Source organism: Drosophila yakuba, chromosome 2L, assembly GCF_016746365.2.
Source record: "Drosophila yakuba strain Tai18E2 chromosome 2L, Prin_Dyak_Tai18E2_2.1, whole genome shotgun sequence".
NCBI classification, from domain to species: domain Eukaryota; kingdom Metazoa; phylum Arthropoda; class Insecta; order Diptera; family Drosophilidae; genus Drosophila; species Drosophila yakuba.
This window is the reverse complement of record NC_052527.2, coordinates 18,574,902-18,601,367: the sequence shown is the minus strand read 5'-3', so window position 1 is coordinate 18,601,367 and position 26,466 is coordinate 18,574,902. Positions and strand designations below refer to the sequence as shown.

Here is a 26,466-nt window from a genome sequence, read left to right as displayed (position 1 = left end):
CACTTTAATTTTTGTTTCCTCTCACTTGCAACCTGCCGTTCTAATATTGTTACTATATAATACGATTGTCTTTTTTTGCATTAACCCACAACGACAACGACAACAACTACAATGTGTGGTAATATTTAGGGCATGATAAGTATGAAGGATATCCGTACCGCGCGCTAATGGGACATAATCCTAGATGGAATTTTGCCGGTAAATTGGCCACAAACGAAATACATCAAATACATTCAGACACACACATACACATACACACATACAAACACCTATATATACGCATACATACAAAACTATAGACCATATCTTGTAAATGCAAAAAAAAAACTCGTTTTAGGAAACGGGGGCACTTTAAAGAACTTATGTTTGACATCGTCAAGTTTCGGGAGCCTTTAATATTCCAAAAATCTACAGAAATTTGGTTTGCCTGCCTTTCGTTTTAATTTCCCGCCACTAACCACACAACCAAGCGATTTCCTGCTAACCAGAAACACCACCTAAAGTTCTAGAAGTCTCTTTAAAGTGGGAATTAAAATATACATGTGTCTTAATTCACGAGCCTTAAGAGACATCTAAAACTGCAGGACTCATAATCACAGACACAAGCTCACAACGGTCAGATGCTGAATGTCCGAGTGTCTGGCCACGCCCCGCCTGCCCTGAATGCCCGTCCGCCCGCCTTTGTCATACACATGCGACCTTGGATCAAATCAAACTAATAGCTTAACAGACTTCATTATCCTTAACGCAGGTGCGCCGAGCAGCGACCAGGATGTGCGTCTGGCAGCCGTCGCCGTGCAGCAGCAGCAACAGCAGCAGCATCAGCAGCAACAACTAGGCGACTACGATGCCCCCAACCACAAACGGCCGAGAATATCGGGCGGATGGGGCACATAGCCGGCACGAGCTGCTGGTAGCAGCCACTACAAGCCACATCACAATAACCACACCGGCTGCAGCAGCATCAACGGCAGCAACACCAGCTGCAGCACCAACAACACCATCAGCAGCAGCGGCACTAGCAGCAGCAACAGCAGCAGCAGCAACAACAAGAAGCCGGTGGAGTGCGACGACCTGGTCATGATGCCACCACCGCCCCGTAAGGACATAGGTCGCAGCTCCTACAGCCTCCTGCAGTCCGGCTACGACTGCTATGGCCAGCAACTGGCGGTGGCCTACGGAGCGCAGCAGCACCCGTAGCCCTCACGTCCTCCGTTTCCGGACCAGTGCAATAGTTGAGAGAGGAAACTGGAGGCAGTTTTGTTTTGTTTTCGGATTAAGCGAACAGTGACAGTGTCATATCTATAGTTATTGTAACTTAAATGAATTACGATTACACACCTACGGTAATAGTTATAATTTTAAATTATAAACGCAGAGCTGGCGGGGCTGCCGCCGCGTCCTGCCGAGAAATTTGAGCAGGTTAGAGTGTTGAGCTGATTTAGTTTAGTTACAATTACAAATACAGTTACGTGTATGGTTAAAGTTAATGTTAAATCTAATCTTAGGAAAAAATGATGCAGACAAACAGAAAAGCAAAAAACAAAACGGAAGCGATTGATGGAAGAGCTCTTTATGCTGTACATATTTGATTTTAGTGTCATAAGTTTTAAACTTAGTTCGTAGGGAACTACGAGATACGTAAACCATGCAAGTCATACGATGAAAGGATTGAGAAACTCTAAGCAAAACACAGACCCTCACGCAGATGTACTCAGTGTTCTATCATATTTTGTAATTTTGTGCAATTTACCGTCAATTTTTAGTTCTGTTCTATGCACACGCTCTTTTGAGGGTTGGTTCATCATCGAGCCAAATATGTTTTTAGAAGGTTGGTTTAATTGATTTAAGCCAAAATCACAGCCTTGTGCATGTGCGCATACAAACCATATGATTTAATGATTTAATTTAGTTCCGATTTAAGCGGTTATTTAATAGACACTTTTCTCTTCATCTCTTAAGCGAAACGAAGTCATAATTTGTAATTTAAATTTAAAGTGGATTTCTATTCAATTTGAAGTGTTTCAAATTCTTGTGCCTAAGTTTTGTATTTTTTACATTTAATTGCAGTTTGTATAACAACAACAATTGCAACAGCAACAACAACTCAACAAAATATAATTTAAATAAAATTATTCAAGAAATTTTTCGTTCTCGTTGCCAGTTTATTTGATTACTCCATATCTTTATTTGCTCTCTGTACAATTCGCCCGGCCATGTTTAAACAGGCCATATATGTACGTACATAAAACAGTGGGCGTGTCTGCGCCTGTGTCAATGTCAATTGCCCATTTCGAAATTGCCAATATTTGGCTAAGGGGTAAACGCGCCCGCCAATATTTGCACTGGCCATATGACCTGTTGCACTTTATACAGCAGCGCGCAAAGGCGCAAACAAAAAGAGTAAAATATTTTATGTATATTTGTACTTGATATAGGGCTGCATCAGCTGTTCATATTTGAATACAGAACGCGAAAATGCAGGTGCAGCCGAAGGCAAGCATTAACAATAAGTAAACACGCACTCTACAGGTTTCCCCATTAAACAAGCTTTACAACGCCTACATACGTAGGCAGATTAAACCGATTTGAGCAGATCGAACGGATCGGTGCGAAATTATACGTCTACCAGCACGTGAAAGATATTTTCTAGCCATATACGAAATATACACTAAGCAGGTTGCCGCGGTTCCCCAAACCGAAGCGCACTTTTAGGATGAGGGAGAGAGTTACTCTGGACCCAGTGTAAAATACACATTGTTAGTCCACAGAGCAGTCCAGTCCATTCTATCGCAAATGTTTTCCAGTAACGCCAAGACCTACTAAAGATAGGCCGCTCGCTGTTGGTTATAATATATATATATATGTGATGTACATAACTATTATATGTGAATATCTGTGGGCATACATGTTGCACCACTGAATGTTGTAAACGAACCCTATGTTGACCCCCCATAATTTTCATATGATTTGCAGAACTTTTCGGATTTTCCCATATCTATCATTTTCATTAGGACCTCGTTCTGTTTATGTACATAGATCCTGCTAAATAACTTCACTGTGTAGTGTTGCCTTAAAAACAGTGCCTCTTTTTGATGAACAAACAGATACATGAAGGTATAACTGAATGTTGTACTAATGTTGATTGCAAATGATAATGATAACGAACAACTTGATGGTGAAAAATTTCAATACAGGTGTTAATTGTGCTATTTAAGTAAGCGTAGATAAATCTGGTAACTGATATTAACCTAATCCAATCCTAGTGAAATCCCGAAAGAGATAACCTCCACTAAGCAGCACGTAATGTACAAAGGGGCGTTTCAATTGGCATTGCATGAGGACGGCTTACCCAGAACCCCATATACATATGTAGCCTAGTTAAATTAAAGAGAGAGTATATATTGTTAGGAGTATATTTGAGTATATTTGATCGACGCACTGTACAGTTGACTGTCTAAAGGACGTCCTACGGTCACAGGGACCACTCACAGCACAGAAGTAATCCAGAGGTCGGGATCTGCAGACAGATCGTCCAGAGTGTAAATTCGTATTCGCTGTACCTTTAGGATAGAACCTAGATAAAGTGTTACACCTACGCACTGTTGTAATGAATTTTATGTGGCACTCCACAAGCATCATATAATAGTTATTCAAAGACTTGTGCTTGAACTCACTCACAGAGAATATTGAGGGATCCAGTCCCGCGGATCAGCATATATGTTCAGCTAAACTCTAGATAGGTCCGGGAGTGATATGCAGATAGGCACAAGGATTGGGGAGCATTTCAGAGAGAGGGTCACCTACTTCAGTGTATCCATTGATGTGTCTGTTCTTATAACCATATACAACTAAATCGTAACTCTAGGCTAATTACATGCAACCGTTTTGGTGAAAAACAAGATAGTACATTATACATACATACATGCATATATATGTGAAACTATATAATGAGAAACAAGTTTTATCCGTGCACTGAATATGAAAGGTTTTTGAAATTGACAAATTGATTGTGGATTCAATATTTACCTATTAAGTTGGTGTTTTAAACAGAAAAAAAAGAGAACAAAATCGAACAAATGATAGTAGAACATTTTAAATAAAACCTTTTTGGCAACTGAGTGTCTGAGTTTTACTACAATTTTATTGCAACTTTAGGCTTATTTCCGAATCATAGGTTCAAATTCTCAACTTTTAAAACTAGTGAAATGCAATTGCGGTACACGGATTGGCTGGGATGATTATCCTTTCACATGCCGTTGTAGGCGGGACCACCACCTCCCTCGGGCACCACCCAGTTGATGTTCTGCTTGGGGTCTTTGATATCACAGGTCTTGCAGTGTATGCAGTTCTGAGCGTTAATTTGCAGCTTCATGTTGCCGCCCTCCTCGTTGGGCACGTACTCGTACACTCCGGCGGGGCAGAATCTCTGCTCCGGTCCCTCGTACAGCGCCAAATTATGTTCCACGGGGATGCGGTCGTCCTTGAGGGTAAGATGGGCGGGCTGGTCGCCTTCGTGGTTTGTGCCCGTGAGTGCTACCGAAGACAGCAGATCGAAGGAGATCTTGCCATCGGGCTTGGGGTAAACGATGGGCTGGCAGGAACTGGCCGGCTGCAGGGACTCGTGATCCTGGGGACCGTGTTTTAGGGTCCAGGGTTCCCGACCGCCCATGAAAATGGAGAAACCACTGAGCACAAGGCCACCGTACAGGCCCAAAGGATTGTGGAAAGAAGGGTGGACATTTCGCACGCTGTACAGATCCTTCCATACAAAGGAGTTCTTGATTCTGGGAAAGAACATTTTGGTTACTTTAAATTGTGCCTATTCTACCTGCAAGACTCTAAGCTTACTTCTCCGCATAGCCCGTGGGTTCAACACCAGCCGTCGATTGTGCGTCCGCATTGATGGCTTCAAAAGCACTCTCCGCCGCCAGCATGCCGCTCTTCATCGCGTAATGGGAGCCCTTGATGCGAGGGACATTCAAGAAGCCAGCACTGCAGCCAACAAGGCAACCCCCCGGAAAGGATAGCTTCTGGGGCAGGCTTTGGAAACCACCCTCATTGATGGCACGTGCCCCATAGGCAATTCGAGTGGCTCCCTCGAAGACGTGTCTAACCTTGGGATGCGTCTTGAACCGCTGGAACTCCTGGAAGGGACTGAGCCAGGGGTTCTTGTAGTTCAAGCCGACCACAAAGCCAACTGCGATGGTGGGTGTGGGCTCGTTCAAATGGTACAAGAAGGAGCCACCATATGTGAAGCGGTCCAGAGGCCAGCCAATGGTGTGTTCCACCAAACCAGGTCTGGAGAATGAGAAACATAGAGGTAGTACTTGTTATTTAGGTGACCTTTTTTAGGCACTCACTGATGCTTCTCGGGGGCAATCTCCCAGACCTCTTTTAGACCGATTCCGTAGGCTTGAGGTTCGCTGCCCTCGTTCAGTCCGAACTTCTGCATTATCTGCTTGGTCAGGTGTCCACGGCAGCCTTCGGCAAAGATTGTAGTCTTGGCGTGCAATTCCATGCCACGTGCAAAGGTGTCTTTGGGAGCACCGCTCTTGGCAATGCCCACGTCGTTGGTCGCAATGCCCTTGACACTGCCATCCTCGTGAAATAGCACCTCGGAGGCAGCACAGCCGGGATATATCTCCACGCCCAGGGCCTCCGCCTGATCCCCAAGCCACTTGACCAGGTGGCCCAAGCGAACTACGTAGTTGCCATGGTTGTCCATGGGCCAGCCCTTGAAGACTGGAATGGAGATGCGACCGGATCCGGTGAGGAAGGAGAAGGTGTCCTTGGTCACGGGTGTGTTAAGCGGGGCTCCCTGCTCCTGCCAGTCCGGGATAAGCTCGTTCAACGAGATAGGATCTATGACGGCGCCGGACAGAATGTGTCCGCCAACTTCGGCGGCCTTTTCCACCACGCAGACGCGAATTTCCTACAAGCAAGAAGGGACATATAGTGCTTCCGGTGGTCATATAGAGTCTAACATACCTGATCCTTTTCCGCCGCCAGTTGCTTCGCCCGAATAGCCGCCGACATGCCAGCCGGTCCTCCACCCACGATCACCAGGTCCACCTCCTCAACGCAGCGCTCCATGTCCACTTCCGTCCAGCGCTCATCCTTTTCGCGGGGATTCAGCGTATAGTGGGTGGTGATCCTGGGAAATTTGGCCGCATCGGAAATGCTGCGAGCCAGGGAGGGGCTGAAGAGTCTCCGGACTAGGTGGGGATTAGATCATTGTATAATCAGCCGATTTGATGGGTTTGTGGGTCTATCGGCATCTTTGCGGTTATGTAATGCCTGAAATTGGGGTTCTGGGAACACTTACCGCTGTGCATTTTCAAGAGTGCCGACATGTTCAGCTTCTTTTGCAGCTAATAGCGGTTTTCCAATAGAAAGGGTTGTAGAGTTGCAGAAGCGCACCGTAAACTGTTCCTATTTACGTATGTATGTATGATGTTGTGTTTATTCTAATCCCAAACACATCACAAACAACAAGATCGGTGCAACACGTTGGACTTTAGACCCGTCCACCTGATGACGTAGCTCCGTCCAAAGTTCGTTGGCAGTATTTACTGTTCGCTAATGTGTATTCGGCACTCGAGATTACCAACTTGGTATACAAATAGACTGATCAAACTGAAAAATTAAAGCTGTTTGGTTTATATTCTCAAGCAGCGGTTTCTTATGCTCACAGCTGGGAGATAAGAACGAGTGGTACTAAAAATGACCACTCTCCGCGGACTCGACCCATCCTGATAAGCTGTTATACACGGGATTATAGCGATGTCACAAACCGGACCAGAGTTGGTAAGCATTTGAGAGGCGTTATTCTTAGAACATAAAAACAGATTCCATTTCATTTCTTTTGTCATTGTGACTTAACCGTTGTAAAAAGGAATTTATTAAATTTGATATGAAATCATCAGCTGACCATTTTGTTGAGGAAACCAACTCTGCAAATTGTTGATGAAAAATGTGTCTACTTATTTAAGTTCTTCCTAATTCATATAAAATAACATAAATATTGTGTTAAATATACAATTTTTACGGTATGACTTTTTAGGGATTTTCACGTTTTTCACAGGAAACAGTATAAAATTAGTTTTGGGGGAATTAAAAATCAAAATAATTCGTTATGATGCGATAGCGCCATAGTAAAATGTATAAATATTTATGCCCGTTACTTGTAGAGTAAAATTATATATAATTGATCGGGATTAATAGCCAAGTCGATCTGTCACTTCCTGTTTGTCCGCCCGTCTGTCCGTCCGTATGAATGTCGAGATCTCAGGAACTATAAAAGCTAGAAAGTTGAGATTCAGCATGCAGACTGCAGGTTTGTTGACCCATGTTGTCACTCCCACAAACCGACCAAAAATGCAAGGCCCACACTTTTAAAATATGTTTTGATATTTTTAAATTTTTTTATTTTATTTTATTAGTCCTGTAAATTTTTCTCGCTTTGCCAGAAATCTTTTTACCACGCCCACTCTCGGCAAAAATCGCCAAAAACGGTCAGTGCTAAAATTTCTCTTTGCACTTCCACTAGCTGAGTAACGGGTATCAGATAATCGAGGAACTCGACTATAGCGTTCTCTCTCTCGTGTTTTTATTTAAATTTGAAAAATTGATAGCTTAGGCTCGAAACAACAACTATTGAACAACGCCTGAGTAAAAGAGGATTCGGTAAGACTAAGAGCTCCTTATACTTGTAGACCTACAAATCACGACCAGTACAGAAAGTAATAATGTGTGAAATAAAAGGTACATATACCATATACATAACCCTCAAAATGAAATGCTTTCAGACGTTCCGAGTGCGCCATAATTTACAATAAAGCAATTTTTATTTAAAATGTTGGCAAACGATTTTATTCACGCCAATTTCAGTTTCTTCAGTATTACACCAGGTATATTTATAGATAAGAACTTCAAAGCACGGTGAATTTTTAATCCAGCCCATTCATTAAAAATTCATAGTTCAGCCATTAGTCAGTAGCTCGTGTTAGGAGGGGAGTATACGTATATCAATTTCGAACCTTGCGTACGTTTGTCAATATCTATTTACAAGTAGGCTTCCCGCAGGACTTCTTCACTGGCCGAAGAACTGATCCCGTTCCACACTCCCATCCTCCGTGGTGGTCGCCTTCACCTGCTGATCCTGCAGCTCCTGTTTCTTGAACAGCTCGGTCATGGCCTTGTCCACTGGACTGCGTTCGCCTGGATTGCCTTGATTGGGCTTGATTTGTTTGGACTCGGGAGCCGCCGGCTTCACGCTCTTACCGAAGCGAATGAAGTTTGAGTCCATCTTCCCGGATCGCACAAAGTCCTGCGGAGCAGAGCGCCCGAAGCGCATGAAGTTGTCCGGGCGACCGAATCGCATGAAATCCTGTTTGGGACTGCGAAGCTCCTCATGCGGACTGCGTCCGAAGCGCATGAAATTGTCGGAGCGTCCAAACCGCATGAAGTCCTCCGCCGGAGTGCGTCCAAACCTCATGAAGTCCTCAGCCGGAGTCCGTCCAAACCTCATGAAATCTTGCTTGGGATCTCGACCGAATCTCATAAAGTCCTGCTTGGGATCTCGACCGAATCTCATGAAGTCCTGCTTAGGATCCCTGCCAAACCTCATGAAGTCCTGTTTCGGATCCCGACCGAACCGCATAAAGTCCTGCTTGGGATCTCTGCCATATCGGTCCATGCCTGCCCGCTTGGACATGCCCTCCAGTTCATCTGATCCGCCATAGCTGCCCTCCGGAGGCAACTGCTCCGCCTGCCTCTTTCCGAAGTGCATGAAATTGTCCTGCACGGACCTTCGCTTGGCCTCCAGTTCGGGATCGTACTTGTAGCGCGGTTTCCGGCCGTGTTTCTGGAAGTGCAGAACCACTGCGTTCTTCGAGTAGTCGATGCCAATCACGGATATTGGGTGCCGGAACTCCAGCTCCGCCCTCTCGGTCTGATCGTCGCCGAGCAGTGCATCTACCAGGTCGTTATCCAGCGGAGAACTCACCTCGGAGTCAGTGTCCTGCAACGAGTTGCCCGCATAGTTGGGCGTATCGATGATCTCGCTGTGGATGGCCGACTGCATCTGGTACAGGGCCAGCAGAAACATCAAGGCAAAGCCCATCTGCAAGGATAAGAAAGGAGTGACGGCGGGATAATTATGAGGCGGCGACAGCTCGCGTTATCTATTGCAACTTTTAATCACATTAAGACCGTTCGTTTTACTTAGGGTAACAGTAGCCACCAGCAGCCAGGAGGGGCAGACAAAGTGTCCTGCTAATTAACCATCATGATATTTATGGCCAGATCTGTTTGGCCGGCGCGTATAAAGTTAACTAGCCGCATTAAAACCACCACAATGGCACGGCACGACAATGGGCCCTCACACCCACATGGCCACCCACATGGTCACCCCATCAGCCACCCACTCAGCCACCCACATCGGCATATAACCAGGTTTACAGGCATTAACACTTGTTCGGGAAGCCCGGCGAAGTGGGCGTTGAGAGGAAGTGCCAGGGGAGCAGTTGATGTATGGTGTCCGGACGAGGACGAGAACGAGGACGAGTACGACACAGCTCCATTAGAGATGCAAATGATTATGGCTTTTGGATATGCTGACGGCTCAGCCTGCGAGGCCTGCTCAAGGCAAGCTGATCCACTGAGTGCCGTGTCAGCGCATTGTGGACGTGGCATCTGCAACAGGTTGCAGGTAGCAGGACCAGCGGCAGTCAGGAGTCTTCGAAGTGGAATAGCCAGGTCCATTAGGAATGGTGCTTCACCTTCGTCTTTCTGATGTGACTGACCACAAAGGGCATTGGGGTCACCAATCTTGGCTAAGATCACTGAATGCATGTCTGCGTACGGGTACTTTCAACTGATGACAACTAATACATAAGTCGTTAAATTTTATGTAGCGCTTAAAAATCTGGCCATCGTAATAATAATGGGCCAGCTTTCTGGAAACCCTGTTAATATTCGGATATAGCTAACAAAGCTTCTCAACTTGTAGATAATCATCGTTATTAGCTGCCATCTTTATGTGGCTATATTCGCTTTCTTTCGGTTTGGAAAATATTGAAATGTGTTTTGTGACATGTGTTTGCAACAATGTTGCAGGAAGAGGAAAAATCAGCGGCAATCAGGGGTTTTCCCAACCGCCAGCCAGAGGCCAATTAGCACTTCTGCACCGTCGAAGTTTGAGTGCTCCGTTTGGATAAAATTAAAAACTTGCCCAGACAACTCACCACAAAAACTTGACCTCCAAGTCGCCGCCTGATGAGCAGACTTCGCAACCGCGAGCATTAACATACTTTCGGCGGTACTCGCTTAATTCGATGTCGGGGCAATCAGAGCCGCATTCAGGTATTCGAGTGCTCAAGAGTGCGAAGACGATGGCCCAGACCAACCGTCTGAAGATTTGCATACGCACTTCTCAGCTGAGACTTTAATGGCCAAAAGTGTTGCAGTCGCCGTGGCAGTTGCAGTTGCAGTGCAGTTGCAAATGCAAGCCTGCGATTGCAACAGGTGAGGAAAACTCAAGGGTCCCATAAAGAGGAAACCAGTCAGGGCTCCAACTGGGTATGTTGCAATACCCCTGCCGCGGCCAAAATATGACAGACAGCCTCTCCAGAGGCAAGGAGTCAGCGAATGTGAAGTGGGTAGACAACAATTGCCAAACGTCTGATTGATTTGCGATGCCGAAATGTGCATTTAAAATTCACAAATGTGCCGCGCTGCCTTGTTTGTTCTGGGCCGAAGCAGAAGGCTAAAAGTCGGCGAAACAAGGAATGGGAGGTATCAATAACAAACTCGTTAATTCGCTTAGCCCGCGCAGGCAAGTTGGAATATGGAAGATGGCAAATGGTTGATGGTTGATGGTAGATGGAAGATGAAACCCGGGATTCGGGACAGGCCTAAACTGATTTGCATGGCATATGCGATACGTTTGATATCTTTGAAGTAGCTGCCCTGGCAACACCACCTGCCCGCACTACGGATCCCGGATTTGCAGGATTCATGCACGCGGAGCACATTACCCGTGGCGGGGCATTTAAATATCATTTGTCAGGCTGGAGCTGCAAATGTGGGACACCTCCGGAGACAAATGATGGGCTCGCGGAGCATTTCACTTGTCCACTGTCGGCGATAAATCAAAAATTGCACACGCTTCGCTGTGCGACTCCTGAGGTCCGGCAGTTAACACCACCATTTCCGCATTTCTAGCGCAGCTGCGAATGCAAATGGAAATGGAAATCTAGCTCCGCCCTGGGACCCAAAAGTGCACTCATAAATATTTCAATTTGCCTTCATTAACCGAAATGGCTGTTACCGTTCCCTGTGTCTACTGGATGCGAGGAAAACTATTTCCTGGTTGTTGGTTGTTTTGCTCACTCCAACTAATTTTCAGGTGGGACAGTCGAAAAGTTGACAAAACCGAATTAGTTGGCTTTAGTTTGGCACACACTTTTGGCCAATTAAAAATTACCCCGATTTGGGAATTAGAGTATATTATTTGACGCTTTTTCGAGGCAAACTTATTAATTTACACGAAACGCAAATGTCAAACCTCACATCCAACTGTATGTATTTATTCGAAAAATATCATAGTAACTATCCTTTACCTTCAAAGTTGCCATTCGGCGAAAGTTATCAAGTGATTTTAGCTAGTTAACACTACGAAGTGTCATTTAAATCAGTGGCCACAAATAGGTGGTTGGCTTTTCCAAGGAATACTTCGATTGCCAACGGCCCAGCACTGTTCACCGTTCACTCTTTTCGCACAAAACCATGGCACTCACCTCTGAAACCTGTCCCCTTAGTAGGAACTAGAGTGAATTCGGGTCTGGGGATCCTTTTGGGCAGCACACACACTTGTTGCCCGGTCGAAGGTGGAACGTTTCTGTGAGGATGTATGGCGAAACATCCTGTTTTATATGCTGTGGCTCCTTTGTGCTGGCTTCGAAGGAGGCTGATGTTGAGGTGCCTGCGAGTGGGCGCGCGCAACAAGTGCTGCGGCAACATGTTGCCAGAGGACACTCAATGTAACTGATTTCCGCTGCAGTTTTTAAGCTTTTAGGTCGATAGTCAGCACCAGGGATTAGCAGTTGTATTCTGTGCTGAAAAAACCTTGACAATGTCGCCAAATGGTCGCTGGTCAGCCGCTGATAGGTTTGTTTTGCTTGTCAGCGGCTGTCAGCGGGACAAAAGGCCCAAACACAGGCCGCATTCATGCTGACTTATTAGCCAGAAGCAGCAAAGCAGCAAAAGCGGAAAAAGCAGCAACAATGACGTAGCAACATTTCGACGCCAGCCTGCTGGCCACTCGAGTACCAAATTGTATGCAAATCGCCCACAATTGTTATGCTACGCCCACTTTTAAGTCGCCAGTGGGAGGAGCAGGGGCATCCTGGCCGAGCACGTCCAATTAGCCTCCTAGCCAGTGGATCGACTACGTGTCCGTATGCGTTATAATTTGCCATTGCCGTCGCGGCGTTTATGGCGCTTTATGGCCCTGTAACCTGTAACGGGATACGTTGTGGCGCCTCTGGCATCTCATCCAGCACCCCAACCCACCCCATCCCACCCCATCCCCGCCAGCTTTTCAAGACTCGCCTCTTGGGTGGGGCTGAGAAACTGCTCAAAAGGCGGAAGTCTGTAATTACGGCCCGGCAAAAGGCCAAAGTTTTGGAGACGAGTCTCATCAATGGCTTTGTCTCTTGGCCAGCACGCATGACTGGGCAGAAATGGGTCGGGTTTTTGGCCAGCTTTATTGTGTGTCCACTGCGCTCTTTACGATCACCAAAAATCAATATAAACTCGCTCAGAAACCACGTCTGCAGTTGGCTTTATTAGCATAAATAGATGCAAAAATCGGAAATGAAAACGAATGAAGGCGAAGAAGGCAATGTGATGAGGCGAGACTAGTTCAAGTTCAAATTTAGCTTTGGGTTTGATGACCAGGCCAAGTCGTGTGCCAATCGGCCAGTTGAAAATAGTTCAGCTACAAATTATGATCTGGTCGAGAAAACCACGTTGCTCTGTAATCTATGGACTCACTCCAGAAGCCTTTATTGTTCATTCATTTGCATTTGAATTCCTTTCTATGTCTCAATGATATAAGTATCTTCAAATTTAAATAAATTTGATGTTTATTTCAATGTTGACTTTTGTGATTTGTAAAAGACCTCTATAAATTCTCCCATAGTATTTTTTTATAAGAGTAAATCCCAAGGCGTGTGTAACTTCGACTTGAACCCATTATTTAATTGTTAATTAAGTAATTATTACAGCTTAAGCTCGCTTAAAAATATTAGTCAATATCTAATCATCGGCATACGCGAACTTGAAACAACTGTAGCAATCAGGGTATATATGTTTTTATGGTGTAAGATCAACTTATTGCAAACATTTGTTTTGAATCCGCTTGCTTGTTGTTGGATGATAATCAGATATTTTATGACGTACAAGGTCCGAGTAATGAGCAACTTTTGTTAATAACCAAGACTAGTTTATTATAGTAGGCAGTTAATAGCCTGTGGGTTTATTAACAGTTTCATTATTAATTGATATAAAAGGTTAGGCATTTAATAAAAACATATTGATTAAAGTATATTTAAATAAAATTCTTCTAACTTCGAGCGTACATGAAAATATCACGTGGCAGCTTTTATGTTTCTGGCCAAAACGCAAGGTGAGCTGAGGTCAGGTCAACTGATGATGCTTCTTCGCACTCTCATCTTGGCCACTTTGATTAGCCCGATTAGGTGCAGCCCTGGCTGGAAATAAAACCAATAAAACAGATGCTGCGGCGCTGTTTCGATGTCAATGCCATTGTCAATTCGCGGCTGCTGCTCTTTTCTGTTTATTTTCCTAAGGCTTTTCTGATTCGCTCTTCTGGCCAACAACTGTAACTAACCAGATCCGTCTAATTAATGGCCAGCGCAAGGGGGATTTATGTGGGCCATAAAGCAAACTCAGGTAGCCGCTTTTCGCCGATCCACCCACCGATGCGGTTCGTTGGCATTAATGGTTGGGGCCAAGCTGATTTCCCTAAAGAGGGGAGGTCCACACTGCGTATGCGCAACGCTCGCGCTGCTGGCCTGAAAATTGAATTGTTTTCATTTGGTTTGGAAGTCCAAACGCAATTGCATCACGTTCTAACTGCTGTCGGATGCAGTGCCCCCTAAATTGAATGGTGAGCCGGTAAAGCGGGCGAACACGTTCGTTTACTTAGAGCGCAGCGATGTGAGAAAAAGGTGCTCAGTAGTTCGACCCCTGACCGGCAAGGGGGTAAAAGGGGTTAAGGCGGTTAGGGGGGTTAAGGGGCTAAGGGGGTTCAGACGGGGCCTAGTGGGAAACCCCTCGCCTGGCATAGCGTGTCACTCTGCTCGAGTCTCTCTCGGATTCAGAGATCTTTGGGTGCACCGAAAAAAAATGAATCTAACATGGTAATGCTAAAAAGCATGATAACATTCTGCTTTAAATACTTAAGTATATCAAAAATCTTTTACAATACTAGGATAACACAATATATCATATTTTTTCCACATAGAAAATGAATGAACTTTTCATCCAAAGAATCTTCATCGCACATACAAAGCTCACCACAAAGATGTAAATATCATTGTGCCTCGAGATGGAGACGCTTTTCTGTCGGTGTGTTAGCTTGGAAGCTAGCTACCAGATATCTGCCTCTGTGTGTGCGCCAAACTAGCCGATGCGATACATAGTTTGGCCCAAAGTGGTTTTCGTTTTATTTTCCATTAGGTTGGCTGGGAGTGCGAGACTCTTTTCGTGATCAGTTTGTGTTTAGCATTCGGCGAGCGCGGGTCAAAAGTATCTAAATCTGAAACTGAATCCGCAAAGTATCCAAAGTATCTGCGTTAAAGGGTCTGCCATTGTTGCCAAGTGAAGGTGCGATCGAATTAATACTATTAATTTAAACAGAAGTCGAATCCGAAGATGGTTTTAGTGGCATTATTGCAATTAGCATGCGAATCAAATGCGTGAACAAAGCCCAAGGCTCTATGAGATATAAATGTTACTTTGTTATAAGAAACTCGAGTCGAAGATTTAATGGGTCCTAGATGGCTGGATAAATATTTAAATATTCGAATATATTTCTCAACCGCTGTATACCCGACAATTCGTGACTTTACCCCCTTGCACTCACGTCCACATGCACTCCTTGATTTTATTATCGCATTGTTGACATCTCCGACTGCTCCAAACTGGTTGGTTGTCCCCAGAAGAGAAGCCTAACATGCAAGCAAGCCAAGGAGCACCAGGCACTTTTCGGGCATTTCCAAATTGGGAAACCGGGAAACGCCAGCCACCTGGACATTCTTCTCGAGCAAGTGCGGCTGTCGTCGGACATGCAATCACCGTATCAAGTGCTATAAATTGCAGTCTGTAGTACCCGTGCCCGTTGGAAAGTAGTGGCTCCTATCCGGGAATCGTTTAATGGCTTTTGCCTATCGAGCGTTTAAGATGCCAACTCGATTGCCCCAGGAGGAGATCTAAAATTGCAATAATTGCCGCTCAGCAAGTGTTGCACAGATAAGCGGGTCAGCGGGTTGCATGTGGCAATCCAGTCTCTTGGCCGGGTTAGCAAATGTCTGCCCTTTTCACTTTCGAAAACCACGTTCGCTGCCGCAGTCTTTGGTATCAGCAATGAACTACGCTTCATGGCGGCGATCTTGGCCGCAGGCTTGCCATTCTTGCCCCAATGCTAGAGTCATTTAAAGCTTTTAATTTGGGACCAAGACATTCAGAATCGCCATAAAACTGAAGCTGTAGCAATCGCGGCACTTTGTGGTTGGCTCATTTATAGCTTAACGTCGGGTACTTCCATTTTCATAGGCACTTTGAACAGAATCATAACATTTCTATTAATTTCGAATTAGCATCAGGCATATATTATGTGTAGGAATCTAATATAATTCAGATTTGAAACTACTTGATCTAGACAAAAATCCTTATATCAAGGAGAGTATATACTGGATACTTGAACTTGTTTTCTTTTTAAAAAACATGACAATATTGTATAGGCTTTTTAGTGTCAATACAAAATGAGCACCCATTTTTATTAGAAACTAAATATAATATACTTCTTATAAAAGGGTATATAAGCCCACTCTTCGTGACGCTACATTCCTTTCCTGTCATGAAAACAGTTTCACTTGTCACCCCAACCCCAGCTCATTGCTGGCCTGCTCCACCAACCAGAAGATTATAGGTAGCCCAGCTTGTTAAGCGGGTCCAAGTCCGCGCCGTCTAATAACCAAGTGTGCGTCGAATGCGGGTCAACGTGTCAGCGGACCAACGGCTTTCGATCAAGTTTACGTCAGCGGAGTGGATGAAGGACACAAGGTGCTCTGGGCATGCTCCACCGCCCGTGGCAAGCTCATGGTGTGAATCGTGGGGCATGCGACATGTACATAGGCTTGGATGGGGATGGAGATGGGGATGTGGATGTGGCAATAGCTTAATTGGTGCCGTAACGCCAAATCGGTGTCGCTCCGCTTGCCCACTCGATGGTCACTGCGTTGACACTCAGAAACCCAGCCAGCCAGTTATGTGGCCACTGGCCAGTCAGCCAAACGTGGCCTAATCTGCAATTGTCGCTCCGCCGGCTAACTGGTTGGTTGCCTCATACTCGTACTCACATGTGGCTACGACCACTTTACAGCCAAGATCAAATGAAATTAAAAGTGCACTTGGCGGCGACGGCCATTACGTGGTCGCAGCCACATAAGTGTCCAAAAAGGCCCAACAATGTCAACTCCATTTTTAAGATCATAATTTTGATAGTCATAGGTATTAAAGCAAGTGGTATTTACCAGATATAAAAGGGGGGGAGGGTAATATCTAACTTCTCATCTATATCGAATATATATTGGTCCACTTCAAGAGAAGGTTCCTAAAAATACCACCTTGTAAAAGCAACAAAATGTGTACCCAAAAATGTGCACCCTCCACCATTACAAGATGCTTCAATATAAAGCTTTGATTCCATGTGGTACTGAAGCTATTTGAGATGACCGCCAAGCCGAAGTTTGTTTATGAGAAGGATGACCTGGGCACCATTGGCGAGGTGGACGACAACGAGGTGGACCGCATTGCGGAGTGCTTTAAGGGACGCAGTCTGTTCATCACAGGAGGCACTGGGTTCCTGGGCAAGGTTTTGGTCGAGAAGCTGCTGCGGTGAGTGGGTGGAAGGTGGATGGGCCAGCTGGTCCGCACGTGGCCCCATTAATCCCAATTTCCGCGATGGCTTATGCAATCTTATTAATTCGTGCAGGTCGTGCGGTGGCCTGAAGCGCATTTATCTGCTCATCCGCCCCAAGAAGGGCAAGGATCCTCAGGAGCGCATCAAGGATATATTCCAGAATGTGGTAAGTTGGGGTGGGAATTATGGAAACTATGAGAAATTATTGTCTGGCTTATGAAATTAATCAACTTACTTGTGGCGTGTGGCGTGCGGCGTGTGGTGTGTGGTATGTGCAGCTTTTCGACCAGGTGAAGCAGACGCGAGGCGAGGAGCACATCCTGCAGCAAGTGGTGGCCATAGCCGGCGACGTCCTTTCGCCAGGCCTGGGAATCTCCGAGGAAGATCTGGAGACTCTCCGCCAGGAGGTGTCCATTGTGTACCATTGTGCAGCTACAGTGCGGTAGGTATCTATGCATGTACTTATCTACGTTCACAACTTATACTCAAAGAGAATCCGTTCCCTGTCCCATGCTCTTTTGTTAACTCTTAACAACCATTATGCCATAATTATTTGGATCATTATTTGAAAACCCTATATTTATAAGGAGCCTATAGGTATATAGGGTATAGGGTGATCGAACCATACATTTTCGTGGTATCCCGCTAATCATGCACTTTTATGCCATTTGCTTTGCCAGCTTTGATGAACCTCTCCGGAATGCCGTGTTCATGAACACACGTGGCACCAAGTACATGTTGGAGCTGGCTCAGACTTTAAAGCACCTGGACTTCTTCGCCTACTGCTCGACGGCCTACTGCCACCTGCACGTCAAGACGCTGTACGAGAAGCCCTACGATCCGCCAGCAGATCCGCACAAAGTGATGCAGGCATGCGAGTGGCTGACGGACGACGAGGTGGCCACTATCGAGCGCAAGGTGCTCGGGGATATCCCAAACACGTATGCCTACACCAAGTCCCTGGCCGAGGCGCTGGTGGTGGAGAAGTTCGAGGAGCTTCCCGCCGTCATCCTGCGCCCCTCGATCGTCATCCCCATCTGGAAGGAGCCCATTCCCGGCTGGACGGACAACATCAACGGGCCCACCGGCCTGCTGATCGGAGCTGGAAAGGGTGTTATCCGCACCATGTACTGCAACTCCTCCGGCTACGGCGATTTCCTGCCGGTGGACGTGGCTGTCAATGGTATTCTGGTGGCCAGCTGGAGGAACATCACAGCGGGCACAGATAAGACAAATCGGGTAGCACACATGACTTCCTCCAATGACATCAAAGTGTCTTGGGCGGAGATCATCGAACTGGGTCGCTGGGTGATTGAAAACAAGGTTCCACTTAACGGCGTGGCTTGGTACCCAGGTGGCTCGATGAAGTCCAACTACTGGGTGCACTTCATATGCATGGTGCTCTTCCAGTGGATGCCTGCTCTCTTTGTGGACGCTTTGCTCTGGATACTTCGCTATCCCCCGGTATTGTGCCGCGTCCAAAACCGCATCTACAAGGGATTTGAGGTATTCGAGTACTATGCCAACAACGTTTGGAACTTTGACAACTCGGAGGCGGTGAAGCTGCGCAAGCTGATGAACAACAAGGAACGGCGCACCTACGTGATCGAGAAGATCGAGCTGGACCTTATCGACTACTTCACCAACTGCGTTCTCTGCGCCCGACGCCTGATCCTCAAGGAGTCAGACGAATCTATTCCGGCCGCTAGGAGGCACATGAAGGTGTAAGTATAAACGGCGCGATACCGAATCCCTATCCGCCACTGATCATGATCGTTTTTTTCTCAGAATGTGGGTGGTGGACAAGGTCTACAAGGGCATCTGGATCTTCGGCATCCTCTACATGCTCTATAGGTGCTTCTTTGCGGGCTAAAATCCGTCTGGATGAGACGCCTATTTAAGTGCTGGAAACCAAAAGATGTGCCCTGCCCCAAGCCGTAGCAGTTATGTTTTCTCTAGGACCTAAGTTTTCTAGTTTTAGGAGGTGCTGTTGCATTATGAGTATTTTACTTGTTTTAAAAGGCAGCAAATAAAAAATTGGTTTATGTATGGCGACGAGTTTTAAAAGATATGTGAGGGTCGTTTTACCATATATTATATATTTCACTGAGGAGAACGCTAACGACTCGACGCAGTACAGCGAAGAGTAACTTTTCACCTTTTATAGTTAATCAAGAAAATATGGAATACATACATACACAAATACTTTAGAAGGATACGTACTTTAAAACGACCCCATTACCCTACGAGTAGCGGGTATCGACACGCATATATAATACAATATTTCAGATATCCTAAATTCTGAAAATATATATTTTGTATTCTACATGGGTCTTTGCCATTTAGGAGTGCTGAAATTTTTTTTTGCAAAAATTTTTTTCCCTTTTTAATCGGCATTTTGCGGTTTACTATGTACATACAAATAAAGAACAACAAAAGATGGGTTTTTTCAATTTTTTTTAACGTAATTCAACATCTAATAATATAAATTAACATTTATAAAAACTACTTAGCTGGCAACAACTAAGAAGCTTATTTAACGAAAAATATACAAGCAAATTATCAACAATAAATACACATTCACTTCCTCGAACGTGGCAGAGTCTGGAAAATACAGAAAATGTAAATGATTTTAGGCAACGTTAATAAATATTTATTCAAATAACAAATTTATATAATAAATAATGCCATATAATGAATGATTCGGTGAATTTTAAGTAACCGATTTACATTTTAACTTTTCGATACTGTTCAGAATGTTTGGCTTGATCAACTCTACTGCATTGAAGGTAGTATCCCGTTGGTCTATTGGCTTATCACCCGTGGTGACTTCGTTGCAGGTACCCCATTCCCTGGTTTCATTATCGAAGTTAATGGAAAGTGTTGCGAATTTCGGGCTTAAACTCATGAATACGGATAAAACCCGGTTGCGAAAGTCCACTGTGGCATCCATATGTGCCGGCCAGCTGTGTTTGTAGCAGAATTCTCCCAAATCATAGAGCACTAGCTCCATATGAGATCGCAACGTGGACGAGAGGTAGGGAAAAAGACTTGCGATCACAGGACCCCTGACATTGCACAACTTATCGTTGACCTTGACCAACGCCTTCTGATAAGTTGCCCCAGGCAGATGTCCTTCGATTTGGTGCTTTATTATTTGCTCTAGAGTTAGCGATTTAAAAAATATGAATTGCTCAAGATCGCGGAATACAACGCTGCTTTGGAGAGAGGAAGCGACATGGCGCTTCGGTGTAGGAGCAATGGTAGAAACCGGATGATCTTCTTTATTTACCTTGCAAGAACTGTCATCGTTAGAATCTAGTAGATCTTGTAGCTCGGAGCATTCCAACAGTGTATTGCCGACTGCGAAATCCTGCGATGGAGTAATGTTTATTTGAGGATTTGGAGGTATTTCCGTGGGTTTGGTTTTTGCAGTCCTAATATCTTGAGAGCCGGAAAGTCTAACCGCTTTATTCTGGACCACAGCCATCGGCAAAGGCTGAAACTCGTGCCTTAGTTGCGGAACCTTGTCGTTCATCAGTTTAATTCGCTTGCAATTTAATACTGGGCTGACTGCCTGTCTCTTTTTAGGAATTACAGAAACCTGAAAGGCTGACTTATCACGACCGCTCAACGTGTTTTCATTGGTCCCCAATTCAGCAGGATCTGTGGCTTTTGGCGGATCGGTTTTCTTGGCGTAATCATGCTCGTCTGCGGGCATAGAATCCTCTAGAATAAAATCAATTTGGTCCTCGGAATTCTGATTCTGTATGGCAAAGCAGGACAGACTTGGTCCATCGCTTTCGTTGGCGTCTATGTCTATCGTCTGTTCCTCGGGATTGATGTGCTCCCAATGACATTTTTCAGTTTCGCAAATTGCCCGTTGGTTATTAAGAAAAGTGATGGGTTCCTGCTTGACAGATGCCATTTGCAATGACGCTGCCGTGTTAGTTGGAGTTTTTGGCACCTGTGACGTTTCCTCAATTTGATCGGATATTAGAGGATCGACTGCCGTTTGTAAAACTTGCGAGGCAGATTCAACACTCGTCACGTCCACAAAACTCAAACTGTTGAGCTGTGATGGCGGCTGACTAAGTTCATCTTCACCATGTTGGGTCGATAATAAAGCACAAACAGTCCTTGGACTTGTGGGAACTGAAACTACTTCAGTTGGTGTAGTCACATCTCCATCTTGTACGCCACATATTTTCTCTGAAAATATTACATTACATTTTTGTTCAGGTGCTATTCATAAAGAGCACTTACTCAAAAAAATCTTTTCTGGAACTGGCTCCACCACTCCGATTTCAGCATTCAGTGTCTCATCAGCGATCTGTGGAACTCGTGGTATCCACTGGTTATTAGCCCAACAGGACGCATATAGTTTCTCTCTCTCTTGGCACAATTGCAACACATCATCAATTTCCTCGCCAAAGCGCAGCATGTACTCCTGTTCAACGATGAGATCGAAATCCGAGTAGGAACTTAATTCCCAAGGGCTCACTATTTTAGGCGATATATTGGACAGATTTAGCCTTTCCAGGTGTACTCCCTTATTGTGAAGCAGTTGCTTCAAACGTGGCAGTAATACGCATAGATTTACAGGCCAGTTGCCATGGTCCACGACATGCTTAAAGCAACGCTCTAAGTCGTCTTCGCTTTGGTACAAGACCTCGGCATCGTGAATGCTCGTGTAATAGGAGAATTCTTGAAGATTTAGTTGGTAGAGTATGCGCCAAATGGTTCTCATCAACCCATCACTTGTGCAGATCAAATACTTCAGGTTGTGATCCTATTTAGAATGGGATTTGGGTCGGTCAAAATATTGCATTCCCTACTTAAATTTCATTTCTTACCTTGCTACTTTCCGCAAAAAATAATTCCTTTGCTCTTTCGAGAAGAAATTGATTTCCTTCGTTCTGTGGTGAACTGGTTGCATTTTCAGGATTTACGTCTGTTGTAACCATTGCTTCATCTTCTGGAATTTTTGTCGATCCGCTTTCAATTCCAGTGGTAGTTATATATGAGACCTTTGAACTGTTCGGGGAGTGTCTTAAATTACCAGATGATTCAGCATGGATTATTTTCATCTGAGCCGGATTTTCAAGAGAATCATTTAATTTAACAGAGCTGCTTTCTTTCGTTGTCTTCGAACTTGGTTCCAACGCTTTCCGCTTAGAAGGATTTGTATGCATTTTTGTTGCTTGTGGGTCAGCTGCTTGAGCTATGCGGACACCTTCAAAGTCAACTGAATTTGAATCCGATTGTGGCTCTTTGTCTTCAGCAGTGTCGGATGCAATGTGGCCGGCATTGGTATAAATATTTGTCTTTTTGTTTCCTTGGAATGCGGCGTACCTTTTATATTGTTGTTTTAGAAAAGCTTGTGTTACTGGGCAGTTGATACCATCAAACAATTTATCGAGAAAGTTATGGGCCTTATAATTCCACTCTGTCTTCTGTTTGCTAAACATAATGATGCTGTATGAATGTACTTAATAATCCTTTAAACATAATTTTCTTTACCTCAACAGATCTGAAAGCCTTTCAGCATTACGAAGACTACAATATCTTGAGTGTTCCGTAACGGCTTGTTCATGCTGCATTTTCGCTGACTTTATGTCTTGATTCTTGAGATTCGGCTCAGTGACAGCTTCCGGGACATCTAATGCGTCTTCATGGTTAGGCACTGGTTGTAACTGAGACTGGTTTTGTTTAGTCATCGGTTTTTTGATTGTTTCTTTTACGATGTCAGTTCTTTTTCTGCTGCAATTACAAGGTTTATTATACATCTAGAAAAGAGTAAAATATTTTTGTATACCTTTTCATTAAGATTTCCAATGCATTTCTACGAACAGTTAACGTTGGTTTGCTATTGGACTCAACGCAACTTTTCTTGCGGGTTTTTTCTGTGGTACACCTCGCAAAGCCATTCGTTTCCTGTAGACAACCGTTCTCAATATTCTCTGGATAACTAAGCAATTGTTGTAGCATATTGCTGGTACACGGCTTAAATTGAAAATCAAACTTTTCCCTCATCTCCGGTCCAGAATAAAAGCCTTTGTAGTAGTCGTGAATAACCGCATCTTTGGATTTTCCTCTGTACTCAACGCACTTCTGCATTTTATTAACAATATCATCTAGATTGCTCACATGACGTTTAAATATCTCTAAGGATACGGGACATGGCAGTCTTTCTTCTTCGTGCTTGTCGTCAGCCAAATTAGGCGTCCTTCTGGACAGTATATTTCCGTTTTCTGTTGGTCTGCTGCAGACATGAATTATTACTACTATATCTTAAACAAATATAGTTTCAACTTACTTCTCTTTAGCGATATTTTGAGTTTTTTGTTTCACATTCTTGGTTACAGCGAACTCGTCTTGGTTGTTTGACTGCAGGCAACTTTCCTCACTTGTATTTTCTGTGGTACAAGCCACACTGTAATTTTGGTCCTTTGGGTATCCCTCCTTGATTTTCGGTGGAAAACTAAGCAATTGTTTTAGCTTTCTGCTGGGACATGGTTTAAATCGGCAAGCGAACTTCTTCCTCATCTCGGTTCCAGAATAGAAGCCCTTATAGTAGTCCTGAATAACCTCCTCCTTGCTTTTTTCTTTGTACTTATCGCTTTTCTGCATCTCAATAACAATATCATCGAGATTCCTTACATGACGTTTAAACATCTCTAAAGTAATGGGATTTGGGGGACAATTTTCTGGTGCTTCTTCAGGAGCAAAATCCTGGCATTTGGGTTCGTTATGGGTCTTTCCATTATCTGCTCTATTCATTGTAAGAAGGGCCTTCTCATCCAGTGGCTTAGCTTTTTCTGTAAGCTTAGCCAGCATCTTAGGATTAATGCAATTAAATTTATAATTGAATTTTTTACGAACATCGTTGCGTGCATAAAATTTATTATAAAACTGACGGAAAAATTTTTTGCATTGGGGATTTGAGGGATCAGAACTTAATTTTGCCAGTTGATGTTCGTCTTTAACATGATTATTTAATAGAATTGGTCGGATAATCTCGTCATAATTAATATAATAACGAAAAGTTTCAAGTGAAACGGGAAAAATAAAGCGTCCATGTCTAAAAATGTTATGAAAACAGTTATTTAAAAATTAAAAAAAATTAAGATTTCTATTTTTCTTACTTTTTAAGGTCCACTTCAACATCCGTCACAAAGAATACCCTAAAATAGTAGTTTATAAATTTTGCGGGGACAATGTAGGTTATATTTCCTTACTCTGATACTTCGGTAGAATCTTTGGTCTCTTCAGGTCTGGATTGGGTCTCGTCAGAAGCTTTGGTTATCGAAGCAGGCCTCTCAGGTGCCTTGGGCATGGGCAGTTCTAAACCTAAGGGTAGAGTAATAACCCCCTTGCTTTGAGGGGTTTTGACTTCGGGACTTAGGAGTTTAGCAGAATTCTCGGGAGCTTTGGACCTGTTCAGATCGCGTTCTGGCGAACTAGTAGCGAGTGCCGGCATAGATCTGCTTACTTTGTTGACTTCGTTCCTGAGATTAGCTTGGTTTTGGGAAATTTGGGCATTATGTGCCCACAATAGGCCTTCATTCGTGCTACTAACTTCTGCAGTACTCTTCTCGGGAGATTTGGGGACACGCAGCTCGTGCTCTAGCGTAGGAGTAGCTAACTGGGATACCCCTTCGCCCTTACTGGGACTAGATTGGATTTGTGAAGAGTCATTGGTGTTCTGAGAAATTAATGAACCTTCTTTCTCACTACTACAATAAGTCATTGGCCTGCGCGAATCAAGTCCTGGAGAGGGAGTAGCCAACTGGGGTAGGCTTTGCCTAAGCTTTTCGGCTATATCTTTGCCGAGAATGGACAGCATGCAGGCCTTCACAGCCGAATTACATGGCTTTAGTTTGTATGCGTATTTATATCGGATCCTCGGAGTGATGTAGAACGCCAGGTAATAGTCTAGGGCACACTCCTGGACGTCTTTTTTCGCATAATTATCGTCAAGCCGCTGCATTTGCTCCACAATGTCCGATAGGTTTGCCATATTTTTCTTAAACAGCTCGAAGCTGACGATTGAACTGTGTAATATTTATAGTAAAAACCAGCACGAAACTATTCCCCATACTCACTTGTTCTTAAGGGATTTCATTACAGCGAGCTCCGTCATGGTCTTCATCGCTTTTTTGTCTAACGGTTTGCCAGATTCGAGCAACTTTTCCAAAGGGATTTCTGTCGATTCATTGAAGAAGTTTGTTGAGGTTCGCTTTTCTGGATACATGTAAAAGCGGTTGTAAAACTTTTGCAGTGTACGAAGACGACACTCATCATCGGACAGGAGGACCAGGCAGTGTTCTAGGCTCCTTACAATTTTTTTAAAGAGTAACATTTTGTTGATGCACTTTTCGAATTTTTCAAATGATACCGGAAAACGGAAGGTGCCACATCTAAAATGAGTCCAAGGTGGGTAATCAGCTTTGCTTAAAAATAATGCCACCCACCTCTCCACATTAACAATTACTTCGACAGATTCCGATCCTGGTGGTTCACAATCAACTGCATTGTTCATTTTCGAGGTTTCAGAGAAGGTCGATTGACTGCCTTTAACTAGGAAGTCGGATACGGGCTGCTCTATTTGAGATGGTCCTGCAGTTTCCACGTCTGAAGCCTCGTTTTGTGACAGTGCTCCTGGCTCCGGCACTTTCAGCAAGTTGTCACGTGTCCGCCTGGGACACGGCGCTACCTTGAAAGGGAATCGTGTCCGTATGCTGGGATTCCGGTAGAACTCTTGGTAGTACCATCGGCTCCACTCGGCCACCGTTTTTTTGTCTCCATTGGCAATTCTCAACTCACTTGCAATATCTGGCAAATTAACGATTAACTTTTGAAATGCCGCAAAGGACACTGGATACATGTTGGTCCTGAAATCAGATATTTTGGAATGTGTAAAGTGTTACAGCTTTACTGTGTCCCTTATTTGTTGTCGATCGTAAACAACTTCCACTTATCAATGCATACGCATTTTAATACCGCGAAATAATCTTGGGTGAATATCACAGTGTGACCGTTTTGCAAAATTCTGAAAGGCTCATGGGGCTTTCACACCACTTTCGCTATTTATCAATAGCACACGGAAGATTGTTTCCACTAGGTGAACTCGATCTTAAACATTTCATAGATAATATTTCATCAATTCTTAAATCTCCTGGTACTATTTTTACAGGGACATATTTTCATAAACAGCCTGTTTTGTA

General features: G+C 44.3%; 5 protein-coding genes across 21 annotated transcripts in view; 2 read left to right on the top strand and 3 right to left on the bottom strand.

Moving 5' to 3' along the window:
- Nucleotides 1-4,121, top strand: part of LOC6528835 (myocyte-specific enhancer factor 2) — a 46,586-nt gene extending 42,465 nt beyond the window's left edge. For 4 of the 10 annotated variants that reach the window (XM_039371325.2, XM_039371324.2, XM_039371319.2 and 1 more), the window contains 2 exons: nt 130-198; nt 752-4,121. In XM_039371325.2, coding sequence (XP_039227259.1) covers nt 130-198; nt 752-897 — 215 coding nt within the window. In that variant the 3' untranslated portion in view covers nt 898-4,121. Of the gene's footprint in view, nt 1-129; nt 199-730 lie in introns of all 10 variants that reach the window. The other 6 variants (XM_039371327.2, XM_039371326.2, XM_039371323.2 and 3 more) reach the window with 2 other exon arrangements.
- Nucleotides 4,122-4,126: 5 nt separating this feature from the next.
- LOC6528834 (electron transfer flavoprotein-ubiquinone oxidoreductase, mitochondrial) lies at nt 4,127-6,705 on the bottom strand. The gene is made up of 5 exons (XM_002089830.3): nt 6,329-6,705; nt 5,992-6,218; nt 5,364-5,935; nt 4,852-5,301; nt 4,127-4,787 (listed from the first exon to the last, which is right to left on the bottom strand). The coding sequence occupies exons 1-5, from the start codon at nt 6,354-6,356 to the stop codon at nt 4,250-4,252; spliced, it is 1,815 nt and encodes a 604-aa protein (XP_002089866.1). The 5' UTR covers nt 6,357-6,705; the 3' UTR covers nt 4,127-4,249.
- A 1,109-nt stretch (nt 6,706-7,814) lies between these two features.
- On the bottom strand, nt 7,815-11,956 carry LOC6528833 (FMRFamide-related peptides). The gene is made up of 2 exons (XM_002089829.4): nt 11,805-11,956; nt 7,815-9,127 (listed from the first exon to the last, which is right to left on the bottom strand). Exon 2 carries the CDS (start codon nt 9,125-9,127, stop codon nt 8,096-8,098), a length of 1,032 nt encoding a protein of 343 aa, XP_002089865.2. The 5' UTR covers nt 11,805-11,956; the 3' UTR covers nt 7,815-8,095.
- A 2,841-nt stretch (nt 11,957-14,797) lies between these two features.
- On the top strand, nt 14,798-19,285 carry LOC6528832 (putative fatty acyl-CoA reductase CG5065). Its single transcript, XM_002089828.3, has 6 exons — nt 14,798-14,919; nt 17,036-17,211; nt 17,309-17,402; nt 17,515-17,678; nt 17,917-18,960; nt 19,025-19,285. Exons 2-6 carry the CDS (start codon nt 17,045-17,047, stop codon nt 19,107-19,109), a joined length of 1,554 nt encoding a protein of 517 aa, XP_002089864.1. The 5' UTR covers nt 14,798-14,919; nt 17,036-17,044; the 3' UTR covers nt 19,110-19,285.
- Nucleotides 19,286-19,676: 391 nt separating this feature from the next.
- LOC6528831 (protein telomere ends associated) lies at nt 19,677-26,348 on the bottom strand. 8 transcript variants are annotated; one of them, XM_015198585.3, is made up of 11 exons: nt 25,714-26,344; nt 25,345-25,659; nt 24,478-25,293; nt 24,385-24,423; nt 23,556-24,320; nt 23,055-23,501; nt 22,760-22,999; nt 22,093-22,699; nt 21,503-22,028; nt 20,529-21,448; nt 19,677-19,840 (listed from the first exon to the last, which is right to left on the bottom strand). In XM_015198585.3, the coding sequence occupies exons 1-11, from the start codon at nt 26,124-26,126 to the stop codon at nt 19,817-19,819; spliced, it is 5,112 nt and encodes a 1,703-aa protein (XP_015054071.1). In that variant the 5' UTR covers nt 26,127-26,344; the 3' UTR covers nt 19,677-19,816. The 8 variants fall into 8 exon arrangements, with proteins under 8 accessions (XP_015054071.1, XP_039227275.1, XP_002089863.1 ...); XM_002089827.4 differs by lacking the exon at nt 19,677-19,840 and having other exon boundaries at nt 19,887-21,448; nt 22,760-22,996; nt 25,714-26,346; XM_015198587.2 differs by lacking the exon at nt 19,677-19,840 and having other exon boundaries at nt 19,887-21,448; nt 23,055-23,498; nt 25,714-26,346.
- Nucleotides 26,349-26,466: the final 118 nt, after the last annotated feature.